General features: G+C 39.5%; 1 protein-coding gene across 11 annotated transcripts in view; it reads left to right on the top strand.

Moving 5' to 3' along the window:
• Window positions 1-27165, top strand: part of TJP1 (tight junction protein 1) — a 314091-nt gene that overhangs the window by 242535 nt on the left and 44391 nt on the right. For all 11 annotated transcript variants that reach the window (XM_074966206.1, XM_074966204.1, XM_074966215.1 and 8 more), the window contains 10 exons: window positions 512-680; window positions 1049-1193; window positions 17857-17999; window positions 20201-20306; window positions 21065-21215; window positions 24119-24227; window positions 25179-25398; window positions 25981-26165; window positions 26289-26384; window positions 27012-27094. In XM_074966206.1, coding sequence (XP_074822307.1) covers window positions 512-680; window positions 1049-1193; window positions 17857-17999; window positions 20201-20306; window positions 21065-21215; window positions 24119-24227; window positions 25179-25398; window positions 25981-26165; window positions 26289-26384; window positions 27012-27094 — 1407 coding nt within the window. The remainder of the gene's footprint in view (window positions 1-511; window positions 681-1048; window positions 1194-17856; window positions 18000-20200; window positions 20307-21064; window positions 21216-24118; window positions 24228-25178; window positions 25399-25980; window positions 26166-26288; window positions 26385-27011; window positions 27095-27165) is intronic.

Below are 27165 nucleotides of genomic sequence, written 5' to 3'. Positions count from 1 at the left end.
CCATCAGACTGAAAACTGGCATTTAAGATATCATTATAGATTTTAATTTTTGTGCAAGATTGATCAAGGCAATCTGATTCTGATAAATCAATTGGAGGCTTGCATTGCAAAAAGAGAGGTGGCAAAACTTAAGGACTCAGCTGAATCAGAATTGCTGTTAGACTAGAAGTAGTTTTCGTAGGCCTCAGTTCTGCAAAATAAAGTACCACTGAATTTCCTTAACTTTTTAGTCTATTTCAGTTAGTCCTGCTTGCCTAAACTGAATGTTTTAGCTGCTTGCTTTGGTATTGCTAATGTTGTTTCCATTTTTAAAACAAGGTTGAAGACCATTTAACAGCAAAATTATATTTACGAATTTTGAAGGGGTAATTTTGACCAATTAAGAGTTTAAAATACTTAATGTAGAGAGGGAGAACTCTTGTTTGTTAAATTCAAAGAAGTTAGCTAGTGGAGCTAGATTGTTTTGTTTGTCCATTCAGTTCCTATCTCTATTCTTTTTGCTCCATTACAGATAAACGGCACAGTCACAGAAAATATGTCACTGACAGATGCAAAGACTCTAATAGAAAGGTCAAAAGGCAAGTTGAAGATGGTGGTTCAGCGAGATGAACGAGCAACTCTTTTGAATGTCCCAGATCTTTCTGACAGTGTTCATTCTGCTAATGCTTCAGAAAGAGATGGTGAGTATAAACTTATTTCCCAAGGTAAAAATATATTGCTTATTTCCCTGGATCATGAAGATGTGAAATCCTGGAGTGGGAGATGGAGGATGAGGGAGTACAAAAGAGGAGGGATGGATATTTGAGCTGATAATAAATTTGTTCAAACACCATTGGAATTCACATCTTCAAGAATATGGAAAAAGACTGTTCAAGTAAAAGCAGTTGGAAGAAAAGGAATGTTAACTTTAGGTGATTTATTTTGAAGTCAGTGCAGAAGATCTGATGCACTTCATATGTATTTTCTGCAAAATTATTTCCATTTTGGGCAGGTCACATCATCATTTTAATTACAATCATTTCATGAAAAAACAACTTTTATTTAACAGACATTTCAGAAATTCAGTCGCTGGCATCAGATCATTCCAACCGATCACATGACAGGCCCCGCCGCAGTCGTTCACGATCTCCTGACCAGAGGTCAGAGCCTTCAGACCATTCCAGACATTCTCCACAGCAGCCCAGCAACGGCAGGTGATGGCAGCATTGTACTATTTTTAATCAACTATTAACGTGAAATTAAGTATCAGGATTGTTTGGGGTTTTTTACAGTACCACAAATGTGGCACAGTATTGTGGAAATGGTAGCATGATATAGTGCTGAAATTATGTATCTAGAGATGGACCTGAACCAAACTCATATTTCGGACATCTTTCAGTTTCAGGGAAATTTGAACTTGGAACTGAATTTATTGGCTTAGACTCTTCTCTAATTTATCCTGTTCTTTAAGGAAATTATCAAAATTAAATGGTATTTCTTTTATGTGGCTTACTTGGTTTGACATTAGTGACCGAGACTAGCGAAGTGTATAAATTATCTCACTATCTCTGTTTCAAAAAGTTAGGAGTGGATTGTAATAGCTATACTCAGGCTGAATAGTTCCACAAGTCCCACTAACAATTCAGTCTGAGTAAAGTTATTGTGATATGGTACGTACTTAGTTAACTTTGTTTTCAGACTTTGACACAGGCAGTTTGTTTTCAAACATGTTGTTTTTTAAAAGTTTTCAATTCTAGTGAAATAAACTACTCTATTTAGGAAAAGTAGTTCTTCAAACATTTAATCTAAAATGTTTGTACCGGGTGGTAGGAAAATGATACTAGCTGGAAGTGGGGCACAATGGGTTCTTTCTGTATCTGTTCCTGTTCAAGCCTAGACAAGGCTATGTTACATGGAATTAGTCTTACATAAGAATAATATAAATCTGTCCATTTCACTTTTGCACAGCGTATGCATTAAATGCATTAGAAATAGTAAGTTAGCCAATTTATGGGATTTCTACATTCTTGTTCAAGTAAGGGTGGGTGGGTGGGTGTGTGTGTGTGTGTGAAGAGAAGTTATAGGCTTCGACCAGTTACTGTCTGTTGCTCAAGAAAAGATGCCAGAATTAGGGTTGAGATGTAATAGAATGCTCCGGATAATTGCTGAATGGAATATTCCTGTCAGAAAAGCTGCCTAGTTTGACAGGGTATTGCTATCAGTTGTGAACCTCAAATCCAAATAGGGTCAGGATTGGACAATTCAAATGTATGTATGAATTTGAGCCGCAATGACAAGATGTTTCAGGAAGTGGTTACTGTAAGGAAAGTATATAGATGACATTTTATTAAATTCCTGTAGTTACTAAAATAAACAACTTTTTCCTTGCCAAAACACCAACTTGGGGATTGAAACTTCTCTTGAATTAGATGATAAAACCACAAACACCTAAAAGCAGGGAGTCTGAGCACTGTTAATCATTAGGTCATGAAACGGAGTAAAACACATGAACCTGTGTCTTGCCAGGTAAGTAGAAATGTTGTATTTATAATGTTTAAGTGTATTTGGTGTGATGTAATGATTGGAGATCTTAAACTTCATTTATAGCCCTTTGCTTACCCATGAATATTGCAGAAATGCACTTTTCATTTTCACAGGGAGGATCTCCAGGTACGTTACAGCAGATCTTCTGTTTGTTTGTACCTTGTTTAGAGGCAGAAGCAGACTTGTCCGGCAGGAGACATTTGATGTGACCATGTTCCTGAGGACCTATCAATTGTATTCTGCCTCCAGCAGATGTCAACAGCCTCAACCAAATTGTCTGCCCAGAGGAATTAAAAAACACTTCGAAATCTTAAATTAGGTTTGAGTAGGTTGGGCTATATGTTCGCTAGATTAAGCTCTGGAGGAGATTTTTCTCCCGCATTTCCTCCTCCTGTCTGTTCAGGACTAATGTCCCCGTGCTGCAATGGTGAAAAAAGAAGCACAAGCAGAAAGGCCAGCTTAGCTCCCTTTGAGGGGTGCTTATATGGGATCCTGTTTGTCTTCTGCAGGGACCATGTCACCCCATCTTTCATTTCTCCCTGGCCTAGAGGAATCTTCTCCACCCATTTACACACATCTGTGAGACCTCTGGGGGAAGGAGCAAAGAGGATAGATGATTGTCCCTCCCCTCCCTGTGGGACTGATGCATTTCCGTACACTAGATGACATGCTTGTGATTGCTCTGGCAGGGCGCAAAGAGGAGCACTCCCAAGCACAAGAAACCTGCCATCATACTAGTGGGGAAAGGATGCTAAGATGGCCTCAGACTGAGGCCTCTGCTAACTTGTACCACTCCAGCTAACTGTAACCCCCACCAAAAGAGTAATGAGAGCTACACTAGCTCAGATGACATCCAGGCAGCCAGTAAGGAGCTGTCTAGGGCTTACAATTTTTGCCTCATCCCTCCAAGGGTCAGGGTTAGTGTGTCCACTGGCTGGCTCTCCAATAGATTCATAGATACTAAGGTCAGAAGGGACCATTATGATAATCTAGTCCAACCTTCTGCACAATGCAGGCCACAGAATCTCACCAACCCACTTCTGCGATAAACCTCTCACCTATGTCTGAGCTATTGAAGTGCTCAAATCGTGGTTTAAAGACTTCAAGGAGCAGAGAATCTCCAGCAAGTGTCCCGTGCCCCATGCTACAGAGGAAGGCAAAAAACCTCCAGGGCCTCTTCCAGTCTGCCCTGGAGGAAAATTCCTTCCCGACCCCAAATATGGCGATCAGCTAAACCCTGAGCATGTGGGCAAGATTCACCAGCCAGATACCCAGGAAAGAATTCTCTGTAGTAACTCAGATCCCACCGCATCTAACATCCCATCACAGGCCATTGGGCCTATTTACCATGAATACTCAGGGTTCTCCATACCATTACCTGCTTCAGGGTTCCTCAGCACTTTTGTGACTGCCCTTGGGAACATTAGCAAACATCCTAATGTAGGGGCACTACCATAAAGGACTAGATGGACCTGGGCCCCTGCCTACCTAGAAAGCCTTCCCTTCCTGGGTCATCTAAGGCCACATTCCTTCTTTAGATCCTGAGAAAAGAAGTAAAAACAAGGTAGTCTCTAAAAAGGCTTCCATATGCAGGTGATATATTTCTTTTCTTTCTCCTTCTAAAAAGAGTAAAAGAAGTGACCCTGTAACCGAACCGTAGTATTCATCTTCAGACTGTAACCACAATGGTCGCTCCTCCACAGAATCCATCTGTAAAGCTCAGTTAGTGCAAGAGCAAGAGGTGTACAGACTATTCCACATCTTCCTCGAGTTCCTGTGAGAAAGAATCCTCTAAGAAATTTACAAAAACAAGAAAAAAGAAAAGATCTAGAAAGGATTCCTTGGTTTGTCCTTCCTGGGAAGTAGGGCAGCTTTCAGATTTTTGAATCAAAATATCTGAGGAAATTCAGAACAAGCTGTTAGACAAAATATGGTTTGAAACAAAGCTTATGCTCAAATAAATTGGTTAGTGTCTAAGGTGCCACAAGTACTCCTTTTCATTTTGCGAATACAGACTAACACGGCTGCTACTCTGAAACTTCTTAAGGTTGGTTGTATGGTTTGGCTTTCCTCTGGATGAACCGTTGAAGGAGGAGGCGGCGGCATTTGAGAAAGTGGGTAGAAAGGAGAGTGAGGCCACTTGCAAGTACTTCATATCAGATTTGAAAACTATATCTCCTTGCATGCAGTACGTGAGGATGTAAGTAGCACTGACTGAGTAGGAAACCCAACAAAAAACCAAGAGGCTGGCTAAGGAGCACTATTATGTCCATAAAACCAAAATCTTGACCAACTTACCCTACCAAAAATTGATGTAGCTCTTTCGTTGTTTGACAGTTGATTCATTTAGATGGTGACTTCTTCTCTAAGGACCAGACTCACAGAAGAATTAAGTCCTTCCTCAGAAGGAACTCTGAAGCGATCTTAGCAGCTGCCTCTTCTGCATCTGCTTCATTCATAAGAGCCACGTGTGCATGGATGAATTCCTGTTGGACACTGTTCTTTCAAGATCAGGAAATCCTGTAGGCTGTTTGCCAAATTAAGTTTTCGTAAGCAGTGGCTTTTGTACTGGATGCTTCCCTTGACAGCCTCAGATTTGCTGCAAGGGTAATGAAACAATTCCACATCACATCACAAGCTCTGACTAAAGCCATGGAAGGCCGATTTTGAAGCCAAGCAGGTCCTGGTCACCTCTAAGTATATGGGAGGGGCGGATCATCTTTCAATGAATCTTCTTTTCAGAAAGCAGCTGAAGAGAAGTCATAGAAGACTTGTTAGCATACAAGAGTTTAAAAAGAGAATTCAGACCCTGTTACAAATCATGACATTTCTTTAGCTCCTGTTCAACTAAATGTCCCAGGAGGTGTTTGAAGTGGATGGACTAGATTCAGAAGCTTGAGGAAAAACGAGATTCCTTAAGAAAGCCCTTAGTCTCCTTGTAGTGAGGTGGACTAGCCCTCCCCAGACACAGAGGAAGAGGCTGGCTCCACCCCCTCTTGGGCGGAGCCCTACCCCCTAGCTCTGCTCCTGGAAGCCAAGGGTCAGTGCCAGAGGTATAAAGGCTGGACCCAGAAGCTCAGTGGGGCCCCAGTCACTGGAGGGGACAGCGCATCCCCTGAGCACTTGCGCTGGGAGGTGGCAGGAGGCCCACAGAGTGCAGATGACTGGCCTGAACCACCTGGACCCCTGGACGACCCAGCCCCACAGGAAGCAGACAACTGGCTCGGACTGCCAGTTGGCCCAACCCCGGCAGAGCTTCTGCTGGCAACTGAGGCCCCTCCCTTGATCACCTTACCTCAGCGGATCAGCAGGTACCTTTGGAGGGGGAGAGTGGAAGTGGCCCAGGGGTGATAGACCCCTGTCTGGCTGCAATGCTGGCAGAGGATGAGTCAGAGTGTTGCGGCTTAGATCCCTGCTGACATGGTGGCAGATCCCTCTGCCACCCTTAGGGCCCTGGGCCGGGACACAGTGGAGAGGGAGGGCCTGCGTTCCCCCTGCCACCCAAGCAGTGGCAGTCTCCCCCTCCCTCAGGCTAGCTGAAGGAAAGCCTGAGTTAACTGACTTTGCAGTCAAAAGCCAAAGTTTCAGAATGAATTTATATGTACACTTTTCCGTAAAATCATACATACAGGGAATACCTCCAACTTATTTTACAATGGGCAGCCTTATTAGTACACTGCTTTACCCTTTGGCCCAGTAACTACCCAAGGATCCCTATCAAAGGGCTCGTTATCTGTGATCTTTCTTAGGAAGGAGGAAATTCATGTGTTCCCCTTTCCCAACAACCTGTTCATCAGCACACCCTTTCTGAAAAAGAAACCAAAAGTAACTTGCCTCATTGCCCAGATTATAAAACAACATAGTTTTGTCCTCAACCCCAAATGACTCTCACAGATTCTCTTTTACATTTGACAGCTATCATAGATACTAAGCTGCACAGCATTGTTCTCTCAAAGACAGGATTCAAAAGCTGGTATATGCTATATATACAAATAATCAGTTCTCTTGCCATATCAATCAGGACTCTGATGCTTTTACTGGGAATAATAGTATCCTGTGTTGACTTTCTTGCTTTGGCAAGGTTCTGTTCACATCTTCTCCAGTAGTTTTTGGTTTTCCTGATCTGTCACCATGTCCCTATCTTCATTAATTTAAGTATCCAATGTAGTATCAAAATCTGTCCTGGTGGCTGGAAGTCAGCAGATACTTAGATGGTCACAGAATATCAGAACTGTGGTGATAACCAATGTCAGTCTCAAGGGATGGGGAAATCTCATATGGGGCAAGGATCTTCGAGGGCCAAGGAGCTTCAAATATCAATTGGCTCAAGCTTAGAAAAACTAAGTATGTCCTATCATCAACTTTTACCTATTATTATGTACTGGTGATTCCTCTGCTTTAGGTTGTATCAACAGAGAAGTACAGGATCCACAGCATTGCTACAGGAAGCCATTTTTCTGTCACTGGCAGCCTTCCACACAAAAGGCAACTGAACATACAAGCAGAATGGTCAAACAGACAAAGGAATAGGCCTGAAGATGTATAGTCTACATGCAAATATCTTTTGATTCAATAGTCTAGGCTCTGGGTTACCCCTCAATAGAAGTATTTGCATCCAGGTTCAATGCAAAGTTCTAAAGCTCTTCTCCAGTTAGAGATCACCAAACCAAGGCAACAGACGATGCGTTCTCATCTGTGCCCATAACGGTGTCTTTTGTTTCTTTCCCCACATTCACAATGATCCTGGGGACCATTCAGAGGATAAAGAAGGAAGAAGCATATGTATTCTTAGAGCTTCACACTGGTCAGTGAGGTGCAGGTTGTTGGACCTATATCAGATGGCAGCCACCCTTCAATTATTCCTCCTCTGCTGGAAAGACCTCCTATCACAAGCACTAATTCTGTATCCCTCCTGGGGGGAGGGATAGCTCAATGGTTTGAGCATTGGCCTGCTAAACCCAGGGTTGTGAGTTCAATCCTTGCGGGGGCCATTTAGGGATCTGGGGTAAAATTGGGGATTGGTCCTGCTTTGAACAGGGGGTTGGACTAGATGGCCTCCTGAGGTCCCTTCCAACCCTGATATTCTTGATTTTGTGATACCAACCCAGAGCAAAGGAGAATCTAGCTTCATGGTATTGAAGAGACACCAGGTGAAACAAAATTATTCAAATGACCTCAGATGCAAAGAATTTTACAAACAGGGCCTATTCAAAGACTTGATCTAGATTTAAAGCCTTGTGTAAGGACCCCATTATAAAGGTGACAGACAAGACGAGCCAAGCATATATTTTGGAGTTTATGTAGAACAACTTTAACTTTTACAAGCTGTAAGCCTCTCATTTTGAAATTTCAAGTGGTTGCCGTATCCAGCATACCAGAGACAGCAGGCAAGCACAGAACTGCCTTACCCTCAGACATTGACAGGCTTCTCAGAATAGCATCTCTTGTTTATCCTACACCAAATGGAATAATTCTATTTTGGACCTTAATTTAGTAGTATTCCCCAAAGAAGCATCTTTTTAAATCAGTCTAAGTATCTCTGTTTTTTGTTTTTAAAGTATCATGATTGGAATTGCCTCAACAAGAAAGGTTCTTACTAGTAGATGGCAACAGGGCATTTTCCATAAGGATGAAGTTGTACCAAGAATGAAGACAGCTTTCATTCCAAAAGTCAACTATTTATTCTGTAGAACACAAGAGATTTTCCTTCCATTCTTTTGTTAGCATCCAAAATGCCCCATTGAAACTGGCATACTGTGCATGTCAGGACAAAACTATAATCTACATTGGGGTGCTCTTCAAAAAATGCTTGTCTCTTTCGTGCTGAACCATCCATCTCAAGAAGTAAATTGTTTTAAAATACTAAAAGTGCTAGAGTGGACAGCGGCTAAATGTCAATCATACTTCAAGAGTTTGTGTATAAACTCATGAAACATTTTCTTGTTACATGTCACAAACTTTTTTTTCCTTTGTCAGTTATTTCTTAAACAAATTTCATGGTTTAAGTGCAGTCCATTGATGAAACTAACATGAAGCTGACTTTGTTTTGTGACTGAAGGTTATTTTAAAATGCCGCAGTGTTAAGCATACTAAAAAAAACTCTCCCTGACACAGCACAGATGTTAGAAGTAAAAGCAATACTGTCAGAACACATACACAGCAAAATAACGAACACCTTTGATGACTCATGGGAAATGCAGCTGTAATTTTTCACAAGATTTTGTCATTTTAAAAACAAAGTCATAGAAAGTTATTTGAATTTCATTCTGCAAGAAGATAGCATCAAAGTGCTTACTATAAATTTGAAAAACCCAAACCCTAGTGCTATTTTATATTTTTCTCTTGGTTCCAGCCATAATTTGTTTCCTGTCATTTAAAATTACCATCTTTTTCCTATTTAGGCTTCAGTTGCTTTCTTCTAATGTACTGGATCTTCTGGACACTTTGTAATTGACATAACAGTACAGGATACTAAGTACCTTACTAAGAATGTGAGAATTTTACAATCTGTCTTTCCTCTTCTGAAGAGTCAAGTTCACTGTTACCTGGAGTAATTCTCCAAGGTATGACTAACATAGCCATGGTTTACGCTACAAAATTTTGCCAGCCTATCTCTGTCAATTAGGAGTGTGTATGGGGGTAGGAGTGGTGTTGGGAGGGGGGGGACTCTCTTGCCCTCCAACACAGCTATGCCAGCAAAACCCCTAGTATCATGTGCAACTGTGCCGACAGAGTGCTTCTGTCAGCATAGCTAATGTCACTTGAGGAGGTGATGTAGCTTTGCCAGCAGGAGTCGTGGTCCTGCTGGCTTATGCTGCATCTACACTAGAGGGCTCTGTCAGTATAGCTATGCTGACCAAGACTCTGTAGTGTAGACAAGTCTTAAAAGTTTACTGTGTGATTAAATATAGCGAAGCTCAACCTATTGACTTTGCTAGATTTCAGAGCTACATTTCTAGAAGCAATGGATTACAAAACCTTTTAGTGTAAAATGGAACTGGCTCTGGGGGTCTTATCTACTTTAAGGTTCCCACCATTCCCATTCACTGTCTTGGATGCCTAGCAGTGTGTAGAAAGTAAAATAGAGATGTCAAGATCTGTAGTGAAAAGAATATTGGCATTTCTTCTAAAAAGAATTTTAGGGATTGTTGTAAGTAACCAACTATGTATGAGCTCCCACTGCAGTGCTGTGGCAACAGGGGTTAACACAAACCTTGAATGCATAAATGGGGAACATACAGTAGGAGAAGAGAGGTGATATATTCCTTTTTGTATATGGCAGTGTTTAGATCACTATTGGAATTGTGTGTCCAGTTCTGTTGCCATGCTTTTAAAACAATGTTAGCTCTTATCATGTACTCTATAGTTTTTCTAAGAGAAAGACTTGTCTGTAAAGCATGCTTTACAATGAAAGACTTGATGAGGTCATGCTATTTAGCTTATAAAAAAATGAGGTTGCAGTGACTCGATCATAGTCTAAATACTTACGCAGAGAGAAGTGATCTAATGTTAAGAGAGCTAAAGGAGTTTTTAATCTAGCAAACCAAAATGATAACAGAATCCAATAGCTTGAAGTTAAAGTTGGAAAAATATACATGAGACGTGAAACTGCAGTTTTTAACAGTGAGGATAATTAACCACACTGGGACACTTTACTAAGGGTGTGGTAAAATGGCCATAATTTGGCATCTTTAAATTAAGACTAGATGCCTTTCTAAAATATATATTGTAGTTCAACTATAATTTTTTGGGCTATGGACAGGAATTCCTGGATGAAATTCTATGTCCTGTGTAATCCCATCAGAGTATATTATGATAATGGTCCCTTCTGGCCTTAAATCTGTGAATTAAATGAAACCTTTTATTTCTTTAAATTGGTGTATCTTAAAATATAGAAAAAGATCTTAATGGATAATTTCAGCAGTATGAAAAGACTGGGAGTGTTTCATTCAAGAGTATTAATCCATCTCTGGTAATTTTAGGCATGAGATTGAAGGCAAAGCTAGAACCACCAGAATACTGGTGATATCCCAGCATACTACTCAACCTGATGTGTTAGGATTCCAGAATGACCCTTTCTAAACATTGTGAAATAAATGATAATGTAACTTTGAAATGATTGGTAACCCTTGCAATACTATGTTAAGATTTCAAAGTAAATGAAAACTGAATGTAGATTTCCACATTAAATTTCCACATGCTCTTTTTCTTTTGATTTCCTTATTTAAGATCTCCTCCTTCAAATAACTTACTCCTAGGCTTTTATGGTGACATTGAGCTCTGTGGGACTAATTCCAACGGTGTTTGTAGGATTGACTTGTTAGGTTGTTTTTGACTTCTACTTTTCCCATCTCCTTACCACACCAATTGAAGCTTTTGTTTCTATTTATTTCTCTTTCTGATTTCATGTGACTGAAAAAATCTAATCTCTAATCATTGTCCAGGTGATGAGAACTAAAAATTGAAAGCAAGAGGGAGAATGACCTGAACTGCAAGTGAAGCACCATTTACTGCCATGTTAAAATACAGTTTTAGATTTTGTTTGAAATAAAACTTTTTACTTAAACAAAATGAAGATGTTTTTAAAAAGTGCATGAATATTGGAGTCTTAAGAGTGAGTAATGTGAATTGAGTAATTGCATAAGCAGATAATTGGCGTGATTCACCACTGCATTATTCCATGTTTATGCCTGTGTTATGAGATGATTGCAGAATCAGGTCTGATTTTTTTTAGTGCATATATTTTGGTTATTCCATGTTTGTTCTGGAAAACTGTCCACTCTTTTTTTTAAATTCAGTCTGACTTTAAATCTGCTCATTGTAGTTGCTACTACAGTTTTTGTTTCTGCTCTGACTCTTTTAAGGCAAATCTTCCTGATAAATTGAATGGCCTGGTCTACACTAGGAAATTAGGTTGGTATAATTGTCATTCGGGGTGTGAAAAATCCAACTCTGAGCAAAGCAGTTAAACTGACCTAATACCTGGTGTAGATAGCGCTAGGTCGATGGGAGAATTCTTTCATCGACCTAGCTACCACCTCTTGGGAAGGAGGAGTACCTACGGTGATGGGAGAAGCCCTCCTGTCGGTATAGGCAGCATTTTCACTGAAGCATTACAACAGCATAACTGTGCTGCGGCAGCGTTTTAAGTGTAGACGAGCCATAAGAGAAGGGCAAAAGAATATAATATCAACATAGAAGAAATCTTTCACTGTCTCTAGCTTTCTTAATGCTTTGGCTATAACGTGTGTCAGTATTCAAACTGCGTGACTGTCAGATACCTGGATCCAAAAATAATAAAGCCAAGTTTGTATTACAAGACTATAATTCCACTGAGTGGTTGATGTTATAAAAGATGATACGTACTAGCATCTTTCATCGCTTTATAGTTCCATAATTGGAAATGTGCTTTTAAGAAAACTTTTATTATGTAATACATAAAGATTTTAATTTAAAAAATGGTGTCCATGTGATAGCAAGTGACCTTGAATGACTTTGTCTAAAGTCTTTTAACAATGGCTGCTCTTCAAAACATGTATAATGTTTAAGTTTATACATGCCGTGAAGCAACTTTGATTTTTGAATTTTGATTGTGAACATCATAAACGCACAATTCATGTGTTTTGCTGTCACATCTTTGTGATACTTTTTTTCCTGTACGTGGTATCTTAATATTTCTGTCCTCCTCTAGTTTAGAGAATATGACAGTGAACACTTAAACACTTCTTCTTTTTATTAATCAGAGATTGGCTGCCTAAGTGAAGGATACATGACAAGTGACATGAAGCCCCTAAGTAATACTGCAGAGTCATTTCTAATAAGTATATATGAGACAGGCTTTACATAATCGTTTGTCTTACCAGAGGGGTAGTGTATAGAGTATAAACTTCATGGTTTCCTGTTACTAATATGGCTATATAAATAATGCCTAGACATAAGTATGTAAAATACTTCATAGTAGGAAAGTTGAATAATATCTTTTTTTGAGAGTTTAGGATAACATACCTGCAGTCAACTGAAAAGCTCAAATGAAACCTTCATTAAATCAGATTCCTGAGTTGTGTGTATAGCCACTAATTTGCAGGAGGTGGGGAATAACTTTTTTTTAGAATTCTGATAAAACATTCTAGAATAAATCATTGCCTATTGCAATGAGACTTGTCATAGGAGTTGAAAACCTGGGATTCTTTTTCTCTCTCTCTCTCCTCCCCCTCCCACCACGCAACCCATTTTTGAGGGAACAACTGTAGAGATATGTTATTTTTACCCATCCATGTATGTTGATTGAAGTCCTCTGTTATGTATTCTGTAATTTAGAAGGTGTGATGAGACAGACCAATGGCTAGAATGAAAACAAGCAGTCAGGAGAATCCCTGTATAAAGAGTTAGCTCATCCATAAATTGACTATGTATAATACAAGGAAAAATCAAAAGGGGAGTAGTGGGGGGAATTTGCCGTTAGAAACTCTATTCCTTTTTATTCCGTGCTGTCTCAACTTTTTAAAAACTTATTTATTAAATATTTGAGCTGCAGTAATTAAAAACAGCAATTACATTTATGCAAGAATATCAATAAAGGATACTAACACGCAAGAATGTGAAAATATAAAGTCCTTAGGTTGCATGTAGAAGTGGCTGAAGATCAGAATTAACTAATATAAAATGTCAGAAATAGTAATATTGCAAGAAGAAAACCATTTTGGGATAGTGATTATATGAAAAACGCTGTACCAAAATAAAATTATATTGAAGAACATCATTAACTACTATTCAATGTCCAGAAATATGAAAAACTAGTTCTGGGCCACATTATCATGCTAGTTATTTTCATTTCTCCGTTTCCTCAGCTTTTAAAAGTTTCCTTGTTTCATACACACATTCAAATATGCCCATATATTTAATTGGGAACTGGCATTTTATTTCTAGGGAACAAAGATTCAAATCTTAGCATAGCTGAGAAGTGAAAAGACAGTCATTTGTCCACATCCTAAAATCGCTATCCAATGGGACATGTATGCTGGAAATGGAATAGGAAAGGTTTTGCAGAAGAAGCTTAATGTATTACTTATGCAGCACAAGATGGGAAAACTTCCAGTGCCTGCTCCCAGTTCTTGCTCAAGCCAATGATACTAGTCTCACTTTCACGAGTACCAAATTACCACCAAGAAAAAAGTAGAAATTTATTCAATGTGAATACCATTATGAGAAAAGGAGAGTCAGATAAGTGTTCAAAAATTATTTTATGGAAAAAGATTTGTGTAAATTGAAGTTCAAAGACCAAAATTTTCAAACTTGGATGCTTAAAGTACAGCTGATTTTTAGCTATTTTTTAGTATCTAAGTATAATTGGCCAGACTTGCAAAGGTGGTGAGCATCTGTATCTCCCATTGATTACAGTCGGATTTGTGAATTATCAGCGCTTTTGAAAAGCAGGCTATTTTTAGTTAGGTGCCCAACTTGAGGCACTCAAGTTGGAAAATGGCTCTAGCAGGCACTGTATCAAATTCTAATGGCTTATACTGAGTAGCAACACATCAGTGAATGGTGGTCCGAGGTCGTGAGCCATCCTTTGTAGGTGACAAATCTGAGGAATTGTCACAGATTGAAGTGTCATTAGAGGAGGTTTTGGAATTAATTGATAAACGTAACAGTAACAAGTCACCGGGACCAGATGGCATTCACTCAAGAGTTCCGAAAGAACTCAAATATGAAATTGCGGAACTATTAACTATGGTTTGTAACCTGTCCTTTAAATCAGCTTCTGTACCCAATGACTGGAAAATAGCTAATGTAACACCAATATTTAAAAAGGGCTCTTGAGGTGATCCTGGCAATTCAGACTAGTAAGTCTAACGTCAGTACTGGGCTAATTAGTTGAAACAATAGTTAAGAATAAAATTGTTAGACACAAAGAAGAACATAAATTGTTGGGCAAAAGTCAACATGGTTTCTGTAAAGGGAAATCATGTCTTACTAATCTGTTAGAGTTCTTTGAAGGGGTCAACAAACATGTGGACAAGGAGGATCCAGTGGACATAGTGTACTTAGATTTGCAGAAAGCCTTTGACAAGGTCCCTCACCAAAAGCTTGTAAGTAAATTAAGTTGTCATGGGATAAGAGGGACGATCCTTTCATGGATTGAGAACTGGTTAAAAGACAGGGAACAAAGGGTAGGAGTAAATGGTATCTTTTCAGAATTGAGAGGCGTAACTAGTGTTGTTCCCCAAGGGTCAGTCCTAGGACCAGTCCTATTCAACTTACTCATAAATGATGTGGAGAAAGGGGTAAACAGTGAGGTGGCAAAGTTTGCAGGTGATACTAAACTGCTCAAGATAGTTAAGACCAAAGCAGACTGTGAAGAACTTCAAAAAGATCTCACAAAACTAAGTGATTGGGCAACAAAATGGCAAATGAAATTTAACGTGGATAAATGTAAAGTAATGCACATTGGAAAAAATAATCCCAACTATACATACAATATGATGGGGGCTAATTTAGCTACAACTCATTAGGAAAGCGATCTTTGAGTCATTGTGGATAGTTCTCTGGAGACATCCATGCAGTGTGCAGCGGCAGTCAAAAAAAAGCAAACGGGATGTTTGAAATCATTAAAAAAGAGAGAGAGAATAAGACGGAGTATATCTTATTTCCCTTATATAAATCCACGGTATGCCCACATCTTGAATACTGCGTACAGATGTAGTCTCCTCATCTCAAAAAAGATACACTGGCATTAGAAAAGGTTCAGAGAAAGGCAACTAAAATGATTAGGGGCTTGGAACGGGTCCCATATGAGGAGAGATTAAAGAGGCTAGGACTTTTCAGCTTGGAAAAGAGGAGACTTAAGGGGGGATATGATAGAGGTATATAAAATCATGAGTGGTGTGGAGAAAGTGAATAAGGAAAAGTTATTTACTTGTTTCCATGAAATAAGAACTAGGGACCACCAAATGAAATGAATGGGTAGCAGGTTTAAAACAAATAAAAGTTCTTCTTCACTCAGCTCACAGTCCTATGGAACTCCTTGCCTGAGGAGGTTGTGAAGGCTCAGACTATAACAGGGTTTAAAAGAGAACTGGATAAATTCATGGAGGCTAAGTCCATTAATGGCTATTAGCCAGCATGGGTAAGGAATGGTGTCCCTAGCCTCTGTTTGTCAGAGAGTGGAGCTGGATGGCAGGAGAGAGATCATTTGATCATTACCAAAAAGAAAAGGAGTACTTGTGGCACCTTAGAGACTAACCAATTTATTTGAGCATAAGCTTTCGTGAGCTACAGCTCACTGATGAAGCTGTAGCTCACGAAAGCTTATGCTCAAATAAATTGGTTAGTCTCTAAGGTGCCACAAGTACTCCTTTTCTTTTTGCGAATACAGACTAACACGGCTGCTACTCTGAAAATTGATCATTACCGGTTAGGTTCACTCTCTCTGGGGCACCTGGCATTGGCCACTGTCGGCAGACAGGATACTGGGCTGGATGGACCTTTGGTCTGACCCAGTATGGCCATTCTTATGTTCTTAGTTTAGCAGAATGTATAAACCTTGCTTCTGATGCCAGCTACTTAGTATTGCCAGAGAAAGCACATCCCACCCATGTTTATAAATTCAGTGGTTTTATCTTTCGGTACAGCCTTAGTTCTGTTAGAGACTCTGACTAAAAGTCTTGTTTCCCATCATTATAATTAATACACAGCTTTGAAGTAATAATTTTAGTATAACTAAAATAAATGTTGCGGTGTGTAATGTGTATCAGTAGATATAATTTTTTTTTAAAGGATGCAAATACAAGTTACTGCCCAATAGCTCCATCTAGCTTCTGGAAACAGTAATATTTTAAGAAAGGTGGCATCTTTCAGAATACATCTGTCCATGATAGAGAGAGAGAGATCCAAACGGAAAACCATCTAATCGTGTTGTGCTATCTTGTACAGTATACTTCACCAAGGACTCTTTCTACACAAAGTCCTTCCTAGTGGCTCTTCAGAAAGAAGTAACTGAGCAGTTCGGGGTCATCAAGGAAACAAATGTTTCCCAATAATGTCAAATTCAGTATCCTTTAATGCCTGGCAAATATATAATTCCTTCAGAACGCTCACTGCATTTTTATTGACATACAAGGTGATAGAAATAAAAGTAAACACACTTGTTATGCAGTATCTTCTGTTAATTTTATTTTTATATGCATGTGTATTTAATACTTTAGCAGAGTTTGAATATCTTATAAACTAACGCTTTTTTATAATGAATATGTTTTGGAATTGCAGTTTGTTTAGTGCAGCGATCGATTAAACTGTTCACTGATGCTGATTATGATTTGCCATAGTAAGTAGAAAGAATCTGAAATTCATAAGTGCCAGGAGTACTGACATGAAGGATTTTTAGGAAGTAGTTGTAAGTTTGTGGTATACTTCTTTTAAGCCTATGTACATTTTGAATCTCGTCTGTGACTATATGGCTACCGCTCTCACATAATTATAGTGTACTGCATGCTTGTACAACCCACTGAGGTTCTGTTCATGTATACAGATTTGAGTTTGTTTCTGCCTCTTTGCTAAAGTACCTGGTCCTCTAGCTCAAACAATGGAAGTGCTGATGCTTTTAGATCTAGAGGTCCCGGGTTCACTCTCCAGAGACTATCTAGCAAGGAATGCTGTTGTACTTGCATCACATTCTCTTTAGATGTTGCATGCTGTAAGCATATGTAGATACATTCTGGAACAGAAAATTCATGAGGCTAGTCCTGTTTTCAGTAAAGGAACATGAAGTATAGAGCTGGTATGGGAGGCAGGCACTCGCTTTTTTCTCCATTGCACCAATCTTAAGTGGAAAGGATTTAGAATAGCTGTGGATTTTGAAGGCTACTCTTTCGCAATCTAGAGGGAAGGGAAACCTCCTTTCCTTCTTGAAGGGCTGCCATTGGCTAAATTCCTCAATCCCTGCTGAGTCAGCAACCATAGGAGGGGTCCAAAGGGTCATGGTAAATCCTGGGGTTTTGCCCAAAAATCACTAGACTCCACAGGGAAAAGTGTCACAGAGAACAGCACATCACTTGCTCCCATCTCCATTCCTGCTTCTGAACTTAGCATGGAAGACTATCCACACAAGGCACGGGAAGGACATGGGGCAGTGAAAAGACCACACTCTATTCTACCTTGCCCTCCCTTTTCCAGGGATCTACATGTGGAGAGCTCCCACTATGCAGATTATTTTGGGATGAATCTGGTAGCAAATCAGTTTGACCTGAAATGCAGAAATGGTGGTTTCACAATAATACTGTGAGGTAGCATGGCGTACAAACTAAATGCCATATATTTTGTTTTTCTGATATATAGTCTCCGGAGCAGAGAAGATGAGAGAATATCAAAACCAGGAGCTGTCTCTACACCTGTAAAGAATGCAGATGATATCCCTGTTTCTAAAACCATGGAAGAGGCTATAATTGAAAGAAACGAAAAACAAACTCCACCTCTGCCAGGTAAATATGGTAAAACGCCAAGTTATGCCTACTGCCTCTAATGAATGCTCAGTAGGAATTTGCGCTACTTCATATCTACAGCATGATTTCTCTCAAGCTGTTAAAATGTACAACTGCATAAATACTCAGAATATGCAGATTCAAAGGGCCCAGCTCTGCCCCTAGTTACATGGGTGAAGCCAGTTTAAGTAATGGCAGAAGTGGGTCCAACATTTTTTGTCATTTTTCTGAATATGCAAGGCTTCCTGTGAGCATAGTTCAGCTTGTGATATTTGTAGTTTTCAATTCTGGAAGATCACTCTAAAGCGCTCTCCGCTGTGGGATTAAAAACTGTGTTGGTTATAACTGTGTCCAAGCATGCTTGTTGCTAAGAGGATTCCGTCATGATTTCCAAGGCCAAGGTAAGATGGAGGGCTTTTTCCCCTCTAAAAGCCATACTAACACATTTAAACATAGAAGTAGCTAACGCAGTTTTGATCTCAATGGAGAGCTAAATCTTTGTTTGTTTGTTTGTTTGTTGTTTGTTTGCTTATCATAGCACTTAGGGCCTAATTAAGCACCAGGACCTCATTGTGCCATGCACTGTATAAACACAGAAGAAAAAGGGCAGATGCCCAGGTTACAGGCCTGAGTGGTGGATAAGATGATCGTGGTGTCCACAGTAATCAAGAAAGGAGGTAGTGGGAGGATTTGGGGAATTAAGAGCTCTGTTTTACCTGTGTGCAGTTTGTGCTCATGGCAAGACATCTAGGAGACAATGTCAGAGGCAGGCAGAGATTTTAGTTTAGATGGAAGGAGGCAGGTCTGGAGTAGAGATCTGAGAGTCGTCATCTTAGAGACTGTGGTTGAATTTGTATTTCGCAGATGAGATTACCCAGAGAGATGTAGACGGCGCAGAGAAGTGACATCCCTGTGGAATACCCACAGAAAGTTGAAGGAAGGATGGACCTGCTGAAGGAGTAATTGGAAATTTAGGAGGAGAGAAGAGGACAGAGGGGAGACAACCCAGGGGGGACAAGATTTCAAGGAGGAGGAGCATGGTCAACTGTGTTTAAGGCGGTGGGCTGGTCAAGGAGGATGAGGTTGGAGTACTGGTTCTGAGCTTTGGCTAGGACAAGGTCACAGAGACTTTAGCAAGAGCAGTTTTATTGGCGTGAAAGGGGCAGGAGTTGTATTGGAGAGGATCTAGGATGGAATTGGAGAGAGAAATTTGAGATGGCTATTGTAAACAGTGCTTTCAATGAGCTTAGAAATACAATCTTGAAAGAGGACAGTAGGTAGAGAGGTAAATGGGTTCAAGGGTGGTGTTTTTTTGTTTTTGTTTGGTTAAAATGAGAGAAGCGAAACCATGCCTGTACTGTGAGAGGGCAAGAAAGCCAGAGAGAGGAGAGAGATGAGGTGTAAGGAGGAGATGAGAGTGGGTGTGAAGGAAATGAGGGTATGGGAGGTTAGGAGTCACTGGGACAAGTGGATGGGTTGGAGGAGGAGATCAGACAAAATTCTTCATCTGTTACAGGGGAGAAGGAAGAAAGAATTGTGGGAGGAGAAAGGAAGGCAAGCTGTGGAGAGGGGGAAGATCACATCACATTTTGTCAGTTTTCTCTTGGAAGAAATGAGTGAGCGGATAGAGAAATGATGACAGGAGGAGGGAAAAGCTTGAACAGTGAGTCAAAGGCAGCTGAAATGGCAGGTCTGGGTTTCAAATAAGGTAGAGATGTAGAGTTGTTTAGCTGGAAGATTACAGTAACTGACTGAACCCTTCTGGCTCCTCCCATTTTGGGGCAGTAGTTACACTAGTGGAAATTCTAATCCTTAATGTCCAAATCTTACATGATTGGAAAAAACAGTGTAATGTGTTGTTTCTGTTTTAAAGAGTTGTGTATTTATCTATGATGTATTCTGCATGCTTTAAAATTTCAACAGATGTTACCAAAGTACAATGGGAAATTAAAAAAAAAAAAAGTGCCGTAATTAAACCAGCCTTAAAAAATATACTTACCCAAGAGGAGTAATCTTACTCAGTCAGTACAAGAGAGTTATGTTCATTACTGGCACTTGTGGTGAATGGGAGAAGAATTTTGTTCCTGGGCTGGTAGATTTTCATGATGACAATTTTGCAAGTATGAGTTAAACTGTATTGGTTACACAGCCTTTAAAGAATTAATAGCATGGCAAGTTGGGTTTTTTGTTTTTGTTAATAGAGCCAAAGCCAGTGTATGCTCAAGCTGGACAGCCAGATGTGGATTTACCAGTCAGTCCATCGGATGGTCCTTTACCCAATTCAACTCATGAAGATGGAGTACTTCGGTAATGTAATTCAAAATTCTTTATTTGAACCTGATACCACAGTCCTTGAGCAGACCAAGCTTTCATTAAGTCAATGAGCATTACGGCTGCATGGGGACATGTAGGGCTTTGTCTTAACATACATTTCTAATCTGTTTATAAGTATTAGGGGTGTGGGAGTTGAGGCTCATCTGTGAGCTTTGGATGCTTTGTTAACAGTTATATTACATACTTAGCAATTTTGAAACTTACCAATCACTTTTTATAGATATTATTTAAAAAAAAAAAAAAACTATTTTGGTTCTCTCTCCCAAACACTGCTTTTCTTCTCTTTTAAGGAAAAACAGTCCTGCATTCAGGAGAACCCTATAATTGTGTGCTATGTCCCCCCCCCCCCCCCCCAAAAAAAAAAAAAAAGAGAAATAGCAATTCAGTTGTAAACTTCCAAGGGAAGGTAGACTGTTAAAAACAAACAAAAAGCCCCTTAAATTATGAAGCAGTCTATTTAAAATACGATTTATATAAATTAATATATTAAAGCAAACAACAAAATATCTTAAGCAAGTGAATATTACCATTATTTTCAAAAGCTCAGCTGATGAGAAGAATATTATGCTATTTGTAGTTAGTGTGTTGCTGAAAGAAATAGCATGGATACAATGATGTCAAATTGAAATAATGAACAAATTCTCTGCTGGTGTAACTCCACAGCTGCTAATCTATGACCACATATTCAACAGTTGTATGTCTGTTAATTGGAATGTGTTATAAACCTACAGGCCAAGCATGAAGCTGGTAAAATTCAAAAAAGGAGACAGCGTGGGCTTGCGGTTGGCTGGTGGCAATGATGTAGGCATATTTGTAGCTGGTGTTCTGGAGGACAGCCCTGCAGCGAAAGAAGGATTAGAAGAAGGAGATCAAATTCTCAGGGTAGGTCAAAATCTTTCATACAAAGAATCTGCTGTTCAGTAATGCAACAGAATTTTGGTACGTATTACCTTTTTAGTGTATACTGTTTTATCTTTGCCTACCCTGAATAGGGTTAGACGATGGTGGTAAAAATTCTTGCACCTTCCACTGTTGCTACTAGATCACTGGTAAATTATGGCTCCCAAGTTTCCTAGTTTCAGATTGGACGAATAATTGTTTAACTGGCTATTAAACTGTTAACTAAAAAGTGTGTATAAATATCTTTATCATATAAACAAATAATAATCAGCATGTAGCACTTAGCATCTTTCATTCATTTCTAGGCATTTTGCAAAACTAGATAAGTAGCATTGTCCATAGGAGTTTATTGCCCAATCATCCGCACCCCTATTTCAGAGCACTGCTTCCAACACACGTTTTTGAGCAAAAGAAGAATGTGCCTTATTTACCCTGCAGTTAGCTCAGTTAGTGAATAGATTAAAACTTTGGTATCACATACGGTATTAAAAGTATACCATTAGAGACCCGGACCAACCCCTTATGTATAATTTGCGGAATATATGGTAAATTGTGTAAATGTGGGTTTTTTCCCCACATGGATTAGTAAAACTCTCGTAATGCTACTATGGCATGTTGTTTCTAGAAAAGTAATTTCTTTGTATTCTTTCATATTGATGACAAAGTTTAAAACGTGGAATTTTTAGTTCTCATTCAATTTTACAAAGGTTTTTGTACTTCAGTCTGTTTTCAAAAGCAAGACACTTGGGCCTCGTTACCTGCTGTTTATGGACTTTGATGGGGGAAAAGGATAGACCTACACTGAGAGTTTTGAAATTGGACTGATTAAACTTTAAAGAAACATGTTTTAACAGCATGCATGTGCTAATCATTGACTACCTAATGTTGATAATCAGATCTCAAATGTTCAAATATACTTAAAGATTAGATAACAAGGAGTAAGGGCAACCATAAAGGAAAATCGTGTGAAACAAGTTTGGACAACTAATCTCAGTGTTTGTCTACATGGGGGGTTTAAACCAGATTAAGTTGAGTTAATCCAGTGTGTAATGTCCGCTGACCTCACTGCAGATTCCTCATAAAACCAGCGGAGAGATGGAAATTGTACTTCAGATCAGAGAGTGATAAAGAAATGGATCTTGCTGTGGCCAGGGACAGAGTTACCAGAGCAAAAGACACTATTGAGAAAGACGGGGATGCAGAGAAAACTCCTGGAGGCAATACAGAGCCAGAATGCTTTGATGCAGCACTTGCTGCTGCCGCCAGAGCAGCAGGCAAGGCAGTGCTCCAAACCAGGACCTAGCCTTGTTCTGTACCCCCTGGATAGCACAAGATACTGAGCTCAGCCCTTTTGAGCCATCTAATGCTCTGTATAGCTTCAAGCCTCGCCACTCAACACGACCGATGTCAACCAGCCTTTGTAGCACCATGGAGAAATACCCCTTTCTATTTATAAATTCTAAGCCCTTGTCAGGGGAGGTGGGGGTGAAGCTGAAATAATAAGCACAGAGGTCTCTTCAATTGCCCCAATACAGTTTGGGAACCCATGTATACAAAGCCATCAATCTCCTGAGCATTATTAAGCTTTATAATCCAGTGAAACAGTACTTTATCCGTGGCGTCGCACATCTGTATGACAGTGGCTCCAACAGTCGATCTCCCTGCTCTGAATTAGTTGGTTATGGACTGGTCGCATTTGGGGTTGGCTAGCTTCTAGGTGGCAATGGTGACCCAATTCTTGACAGGTATGGGGCACCGCAAGTTGGCATGCTGCTCCTGCACTTTCGGAACTACTTCAATACAAAAAGGTTGTCTTAGCCATTCTGAAATTCTCTTGCCACTGCTGGTCATCCCAGGTCTACAGAACAAACCTTTTCCACCAGTTGATGCTGATTTTCTGAGTCCAGAGACAGTACTGTACGGTGCGAAGTTGTTCCAGGAACAGTCGCTGTAGTAGCATTTGCTGGATGTCACCGTCTTCTTCCTCATTCTGCTTCTTCTGTTGATACTTAAGCTCCTGCTGCTGCCACATCATCTGCTCCTTGGTGCAGAAGGCAAAGTCCAAAACCAAAGTCACCTGGCTACTAGAGCTGAAATACAGCACAAGCAGCCTCTCTGTGTTTACAGTTGCCAGCATAGAGGTGAAGAGCATCGTTGGGACCATGCTGGCTGACGGCAATTCAAAAATGGCACTAGCCTGCCCAGAAAGGGAGCTTGGTGTGGAGATGATGGAGATACAAGATTTTTTTTTTAAAAATTGGTATCTGCCTGGCTTCCCTTTGCATCCTGCAATGCACAGCCAGAAGAATTCCAGAATGCAGACTGCTAAATAGCAAAGCAAAGGACCATGGGATACCCTCTGAGAATGCCACACAGTTTGTACATGGCAAGCCACAGTCGTGTACACAATGCACATTGAAAGAGGAGGCAGCCATCCTATATGCCTGCCATTAGTGTGACTTAGATATTGCATGTTAAGAAACACCTGTCAAATCAATCCGGTTTAACTCCCCATGTAGACACATCCTAAGAAGCTCCTCCATCTGTAATAATCTAAACATATGGCCCTTTGAAATCTCTGGTACTTCTAGGTCATCCATGATGGGTGACCTAGAAGTACTCGATAAAGTCTATTCAGTTTATACTCTGCAGGTACTGCATATTTTTGTTAAATAGCAATATTTTTCACTTATTCTGAGAAATATATGCAAAAAGCTTCTTGAAGTTCATGCAGTTAAGTTATATTTAACTGGATAAACAACTCTAAGATTAATTCGTTGTGAAAAACTGCATTATTTATGTGAAGTGTATGTTTCACAATGCATGTATATGTTTTGCTACATTGTGTAGTAATTCAAAACCGTTTGTTATTGTATTGATGCCAGGTAAATAATGTAGACTTCACAAATATCATCAGAGAGGAAGCAGTGCTTTTTCTGCTTGATCTCCCTAAAGGAGAAGAGGTGACAATTTTGGCACAGAAGAAAAAGGACGGTAAGTAGTTTCCTCAAATATAAGGACAGAAAGTGCTTGGCCGGCTTTTTTGAGACCAGATAGAGACAGTGTAGCTAACCTTTGATAACTGTTTGCCCTGGGGAGTGGTAACTCAAGAAGGTTGGTAATGTGAAGCCTTTCACTTTTAGGTCACTATTTCAAATGCAGTGGAGATTGTACAGTAGTGATAGATTAATTATCTGACAACAGTTCAGTAGTTAGTTTTGAAATGAGTCTGTGGTCTCAATCCTTTTCCAAGTGAATGGGGTTGCACTGCTATAACTTTTTTTTTTTTTTTAAACCACACAACCATAACTGAAAGAGTTATATCAGTACAAAAGTGTGTAGACTACGTCTAAATAATGGCTGTAAAACAGTGGCTAGACAATATGAGGAAACTCAGTGTTTTAAGAAGAAAAGGAGGACTTGTGGCACCTTAGAGACTAACCAATTTATTTGAGCATGAGCTTTCGTGAGCTCACGAAAGCTCATGCTCAAATAAATTGGTTAGTCTCTAAGGTGCCACAAGTCCTCCTTTTCTTTTTGCGAACTAACACGGCTGCTACTCTGAAACCTGTCAGTGTTTTAAGGTTCATCCATTCTGTAATAGGTGATATCTGATTCCAGTGCTGTCCGTATGGCTTGATATGCAAAATTCACTAAATCAGCTCTGAACTCATAGGAAAAAAGACAAATAATATAAATACTGTGAATTCATGGAGGATACCAACTGTTTCTGAATGCATCACAGTAACATGATATGGATTGTATGTAAATTCCACATACATTTCACATGCTGATATGCGGGGATTCAGTCTTACGGGTTTCCAAAATACCTCACAATTAAAATGGAGAACTAAGGATAGGCAAGATTTCTGCTCAGAATCTTTTTATATAACTGCTGTGAGCATTAGGAATCCTTTAATGTACTTCAACTAACTTTTATTGCAGTTTATCGTCGCATTGTTGAGTCTGATGTAGGAGATTCTTTCTATATCAGAACTCATTTTGAATATGAAAAGGAATCTCCCTATGGGCTAAGTTTCAACAAAGGTGAAGTGTTCCGGGTGGTGGATACTTTGTACAACGGCAAGCTTGGGTCCTGGCTGGCTATTCGAATTGGCAAGAATCACAAAGAGGTGGAAAGAGGCATCATACCCAACAAAAACAGGTAGCATCTTGAAACTGTTTAGTACAATGATTGTGAAATCTGTGGCCCAAGTTTGTGCAAGTTCTTAGTCTGTTTAATGCTGTTTTAGTAAAATCTCCTGGTCACTCAGACATTTTATACCTTTCTTAACATTTTGGAAGAAAAATCAGTTGTAGAACCCCAAATAATTTGCAGTTAGACTTATCCAGTTTTTTTCCTAGTCTAGGTAGGGCCTAAAATTAATGAAGAGCAAAAGTAGACACACCATATATCTCGCCAAAAAATTACAAATACATAAATACTTTCTGAAAAGTACATACTACTTAAGTAATTGCTGTAGTTGCATCAGCCGTGTTAATTGATCACTAGTGGCAGGAGAAGGGGATTAAAAAGGCAATTACTTTGTTAAAATGTACTGAAAAATGTACTGGGGAACCCCTCATTTGGTGATCAGTGGTCCTTTAGCCTGTTATGTCATTATAATGTGTTCAGGCTTAAACTTTGTTAAACAAGTGTCATTTCAAAAGCTGATTTGTTTGTTGCTGGAGTTGGGGTTTTCTGTCAGTTATTTTTTTTAACCCCTGGAATCTCTGCCCCACTTAGAGCTGAACAACTAGCTAGCGTACAGTACACACTTCCAAAGACAGCAGGGGGAGATCGTGCAGATTTCTGGAGGTTTCGAGGTCTACGCAGCTCAAAGAGAAATCTCCGAAAAAGCAGAGAAGATCTTTCTGCCCAACCTGTTCAGACCAAGTTTCCTGCATATGAAAGAGTTGTTCTTCGAGAAGGTAGCTTCCTGTTAAAGAGATTAAAATATTTCCTGATTCAGTTCAACATTTTAATCTTCATTACGGAAAAACTGCATCCTAAAATACATTTATATCAATTTACTTTGATTTTTCTTATTCCAGCTGGCTTTCTCAGGCCTGTTACCATCTTTGGGCCAATTGCTGATGTTGCACGAGAGAAACTGGCAAGAGAAGAACCAGATATTTATCAAGTTGCAAGTAAGTATCTCTCTTTGCTTATCAGATTAATATAAAATTATAATTATATAATCACCTCTTTTGCTAGCCTTTGCTGCGTTATTCCTGCAGCCATTAATGTTTTAAAGTCTCACTTTTTTATATTGTCAGCAGTTTACAGAAACACTCTGAAAGGCTTACATTTAGTTGTAGTTAACTAGTGATTGATACAGATATTTTAAAGATAAAGTAATACAAATTTGCTATAGGACTCTTTAGGAACATCATGTGCATTGAATGAATGCAAGCTCAATTTATTATTATTAATGCTATCATAGGACCCAATCCTGTAACATGCTGAGCTTCCTCAGGGCTCCCTCCCGCAGCCCCCTCTTTAATTCAGCACCTTGCAAAAAACATTCAGAAGCTCCTAGTAAATACCTAACAAATTTTGTAACTAAACTGGGGAACTAACAGTTTAATTCCTGCATTATTTTTAAGTAAAAAAATGTATCTTCAGCACTATAATTTATATAAGATCTGAACCAGTATGTTGAGCTAGAGAAGGAGATGGTCCATTTTATATTAATGGGGGAGCATAGAAAGGGTTGTGTAATTGACCAATAGGTGGCTAAGAAATTATGACTTTAACTGTGTTCTCTTGAACAGAAAGTGAACCAAGAGATGCTGGTACTGACCAACGTAGTTCTGGCATTATTCGTCTTCATACAATAAAACAGATAATTGACAGAGTAAGTGGTAAAAGTATGCTTTGTTGTTAAATTTGTAGCTGATTCTGAAAACAAACGAGAGAGAACAGGAG

The sequence above is a fragment of the Natator depressus genome, chromosome 10, assembly GCF_965152275.1.
Source record: "Natator depressus isolate rNatDep1 chromosome 10, rNatDep2.hap1, whole genome shotgun sequence".
Taxonomy (NCBI): domain Eukaryota; kingdom Metazoa; phylum Chordata; order Testudines; family Cheloniidae; genus Natator; species Natator depressus.
Note: the sequence above shows the minus strand (reverse complement) of the source record. Positions and strands in the feature narration are given on the sequence as shown.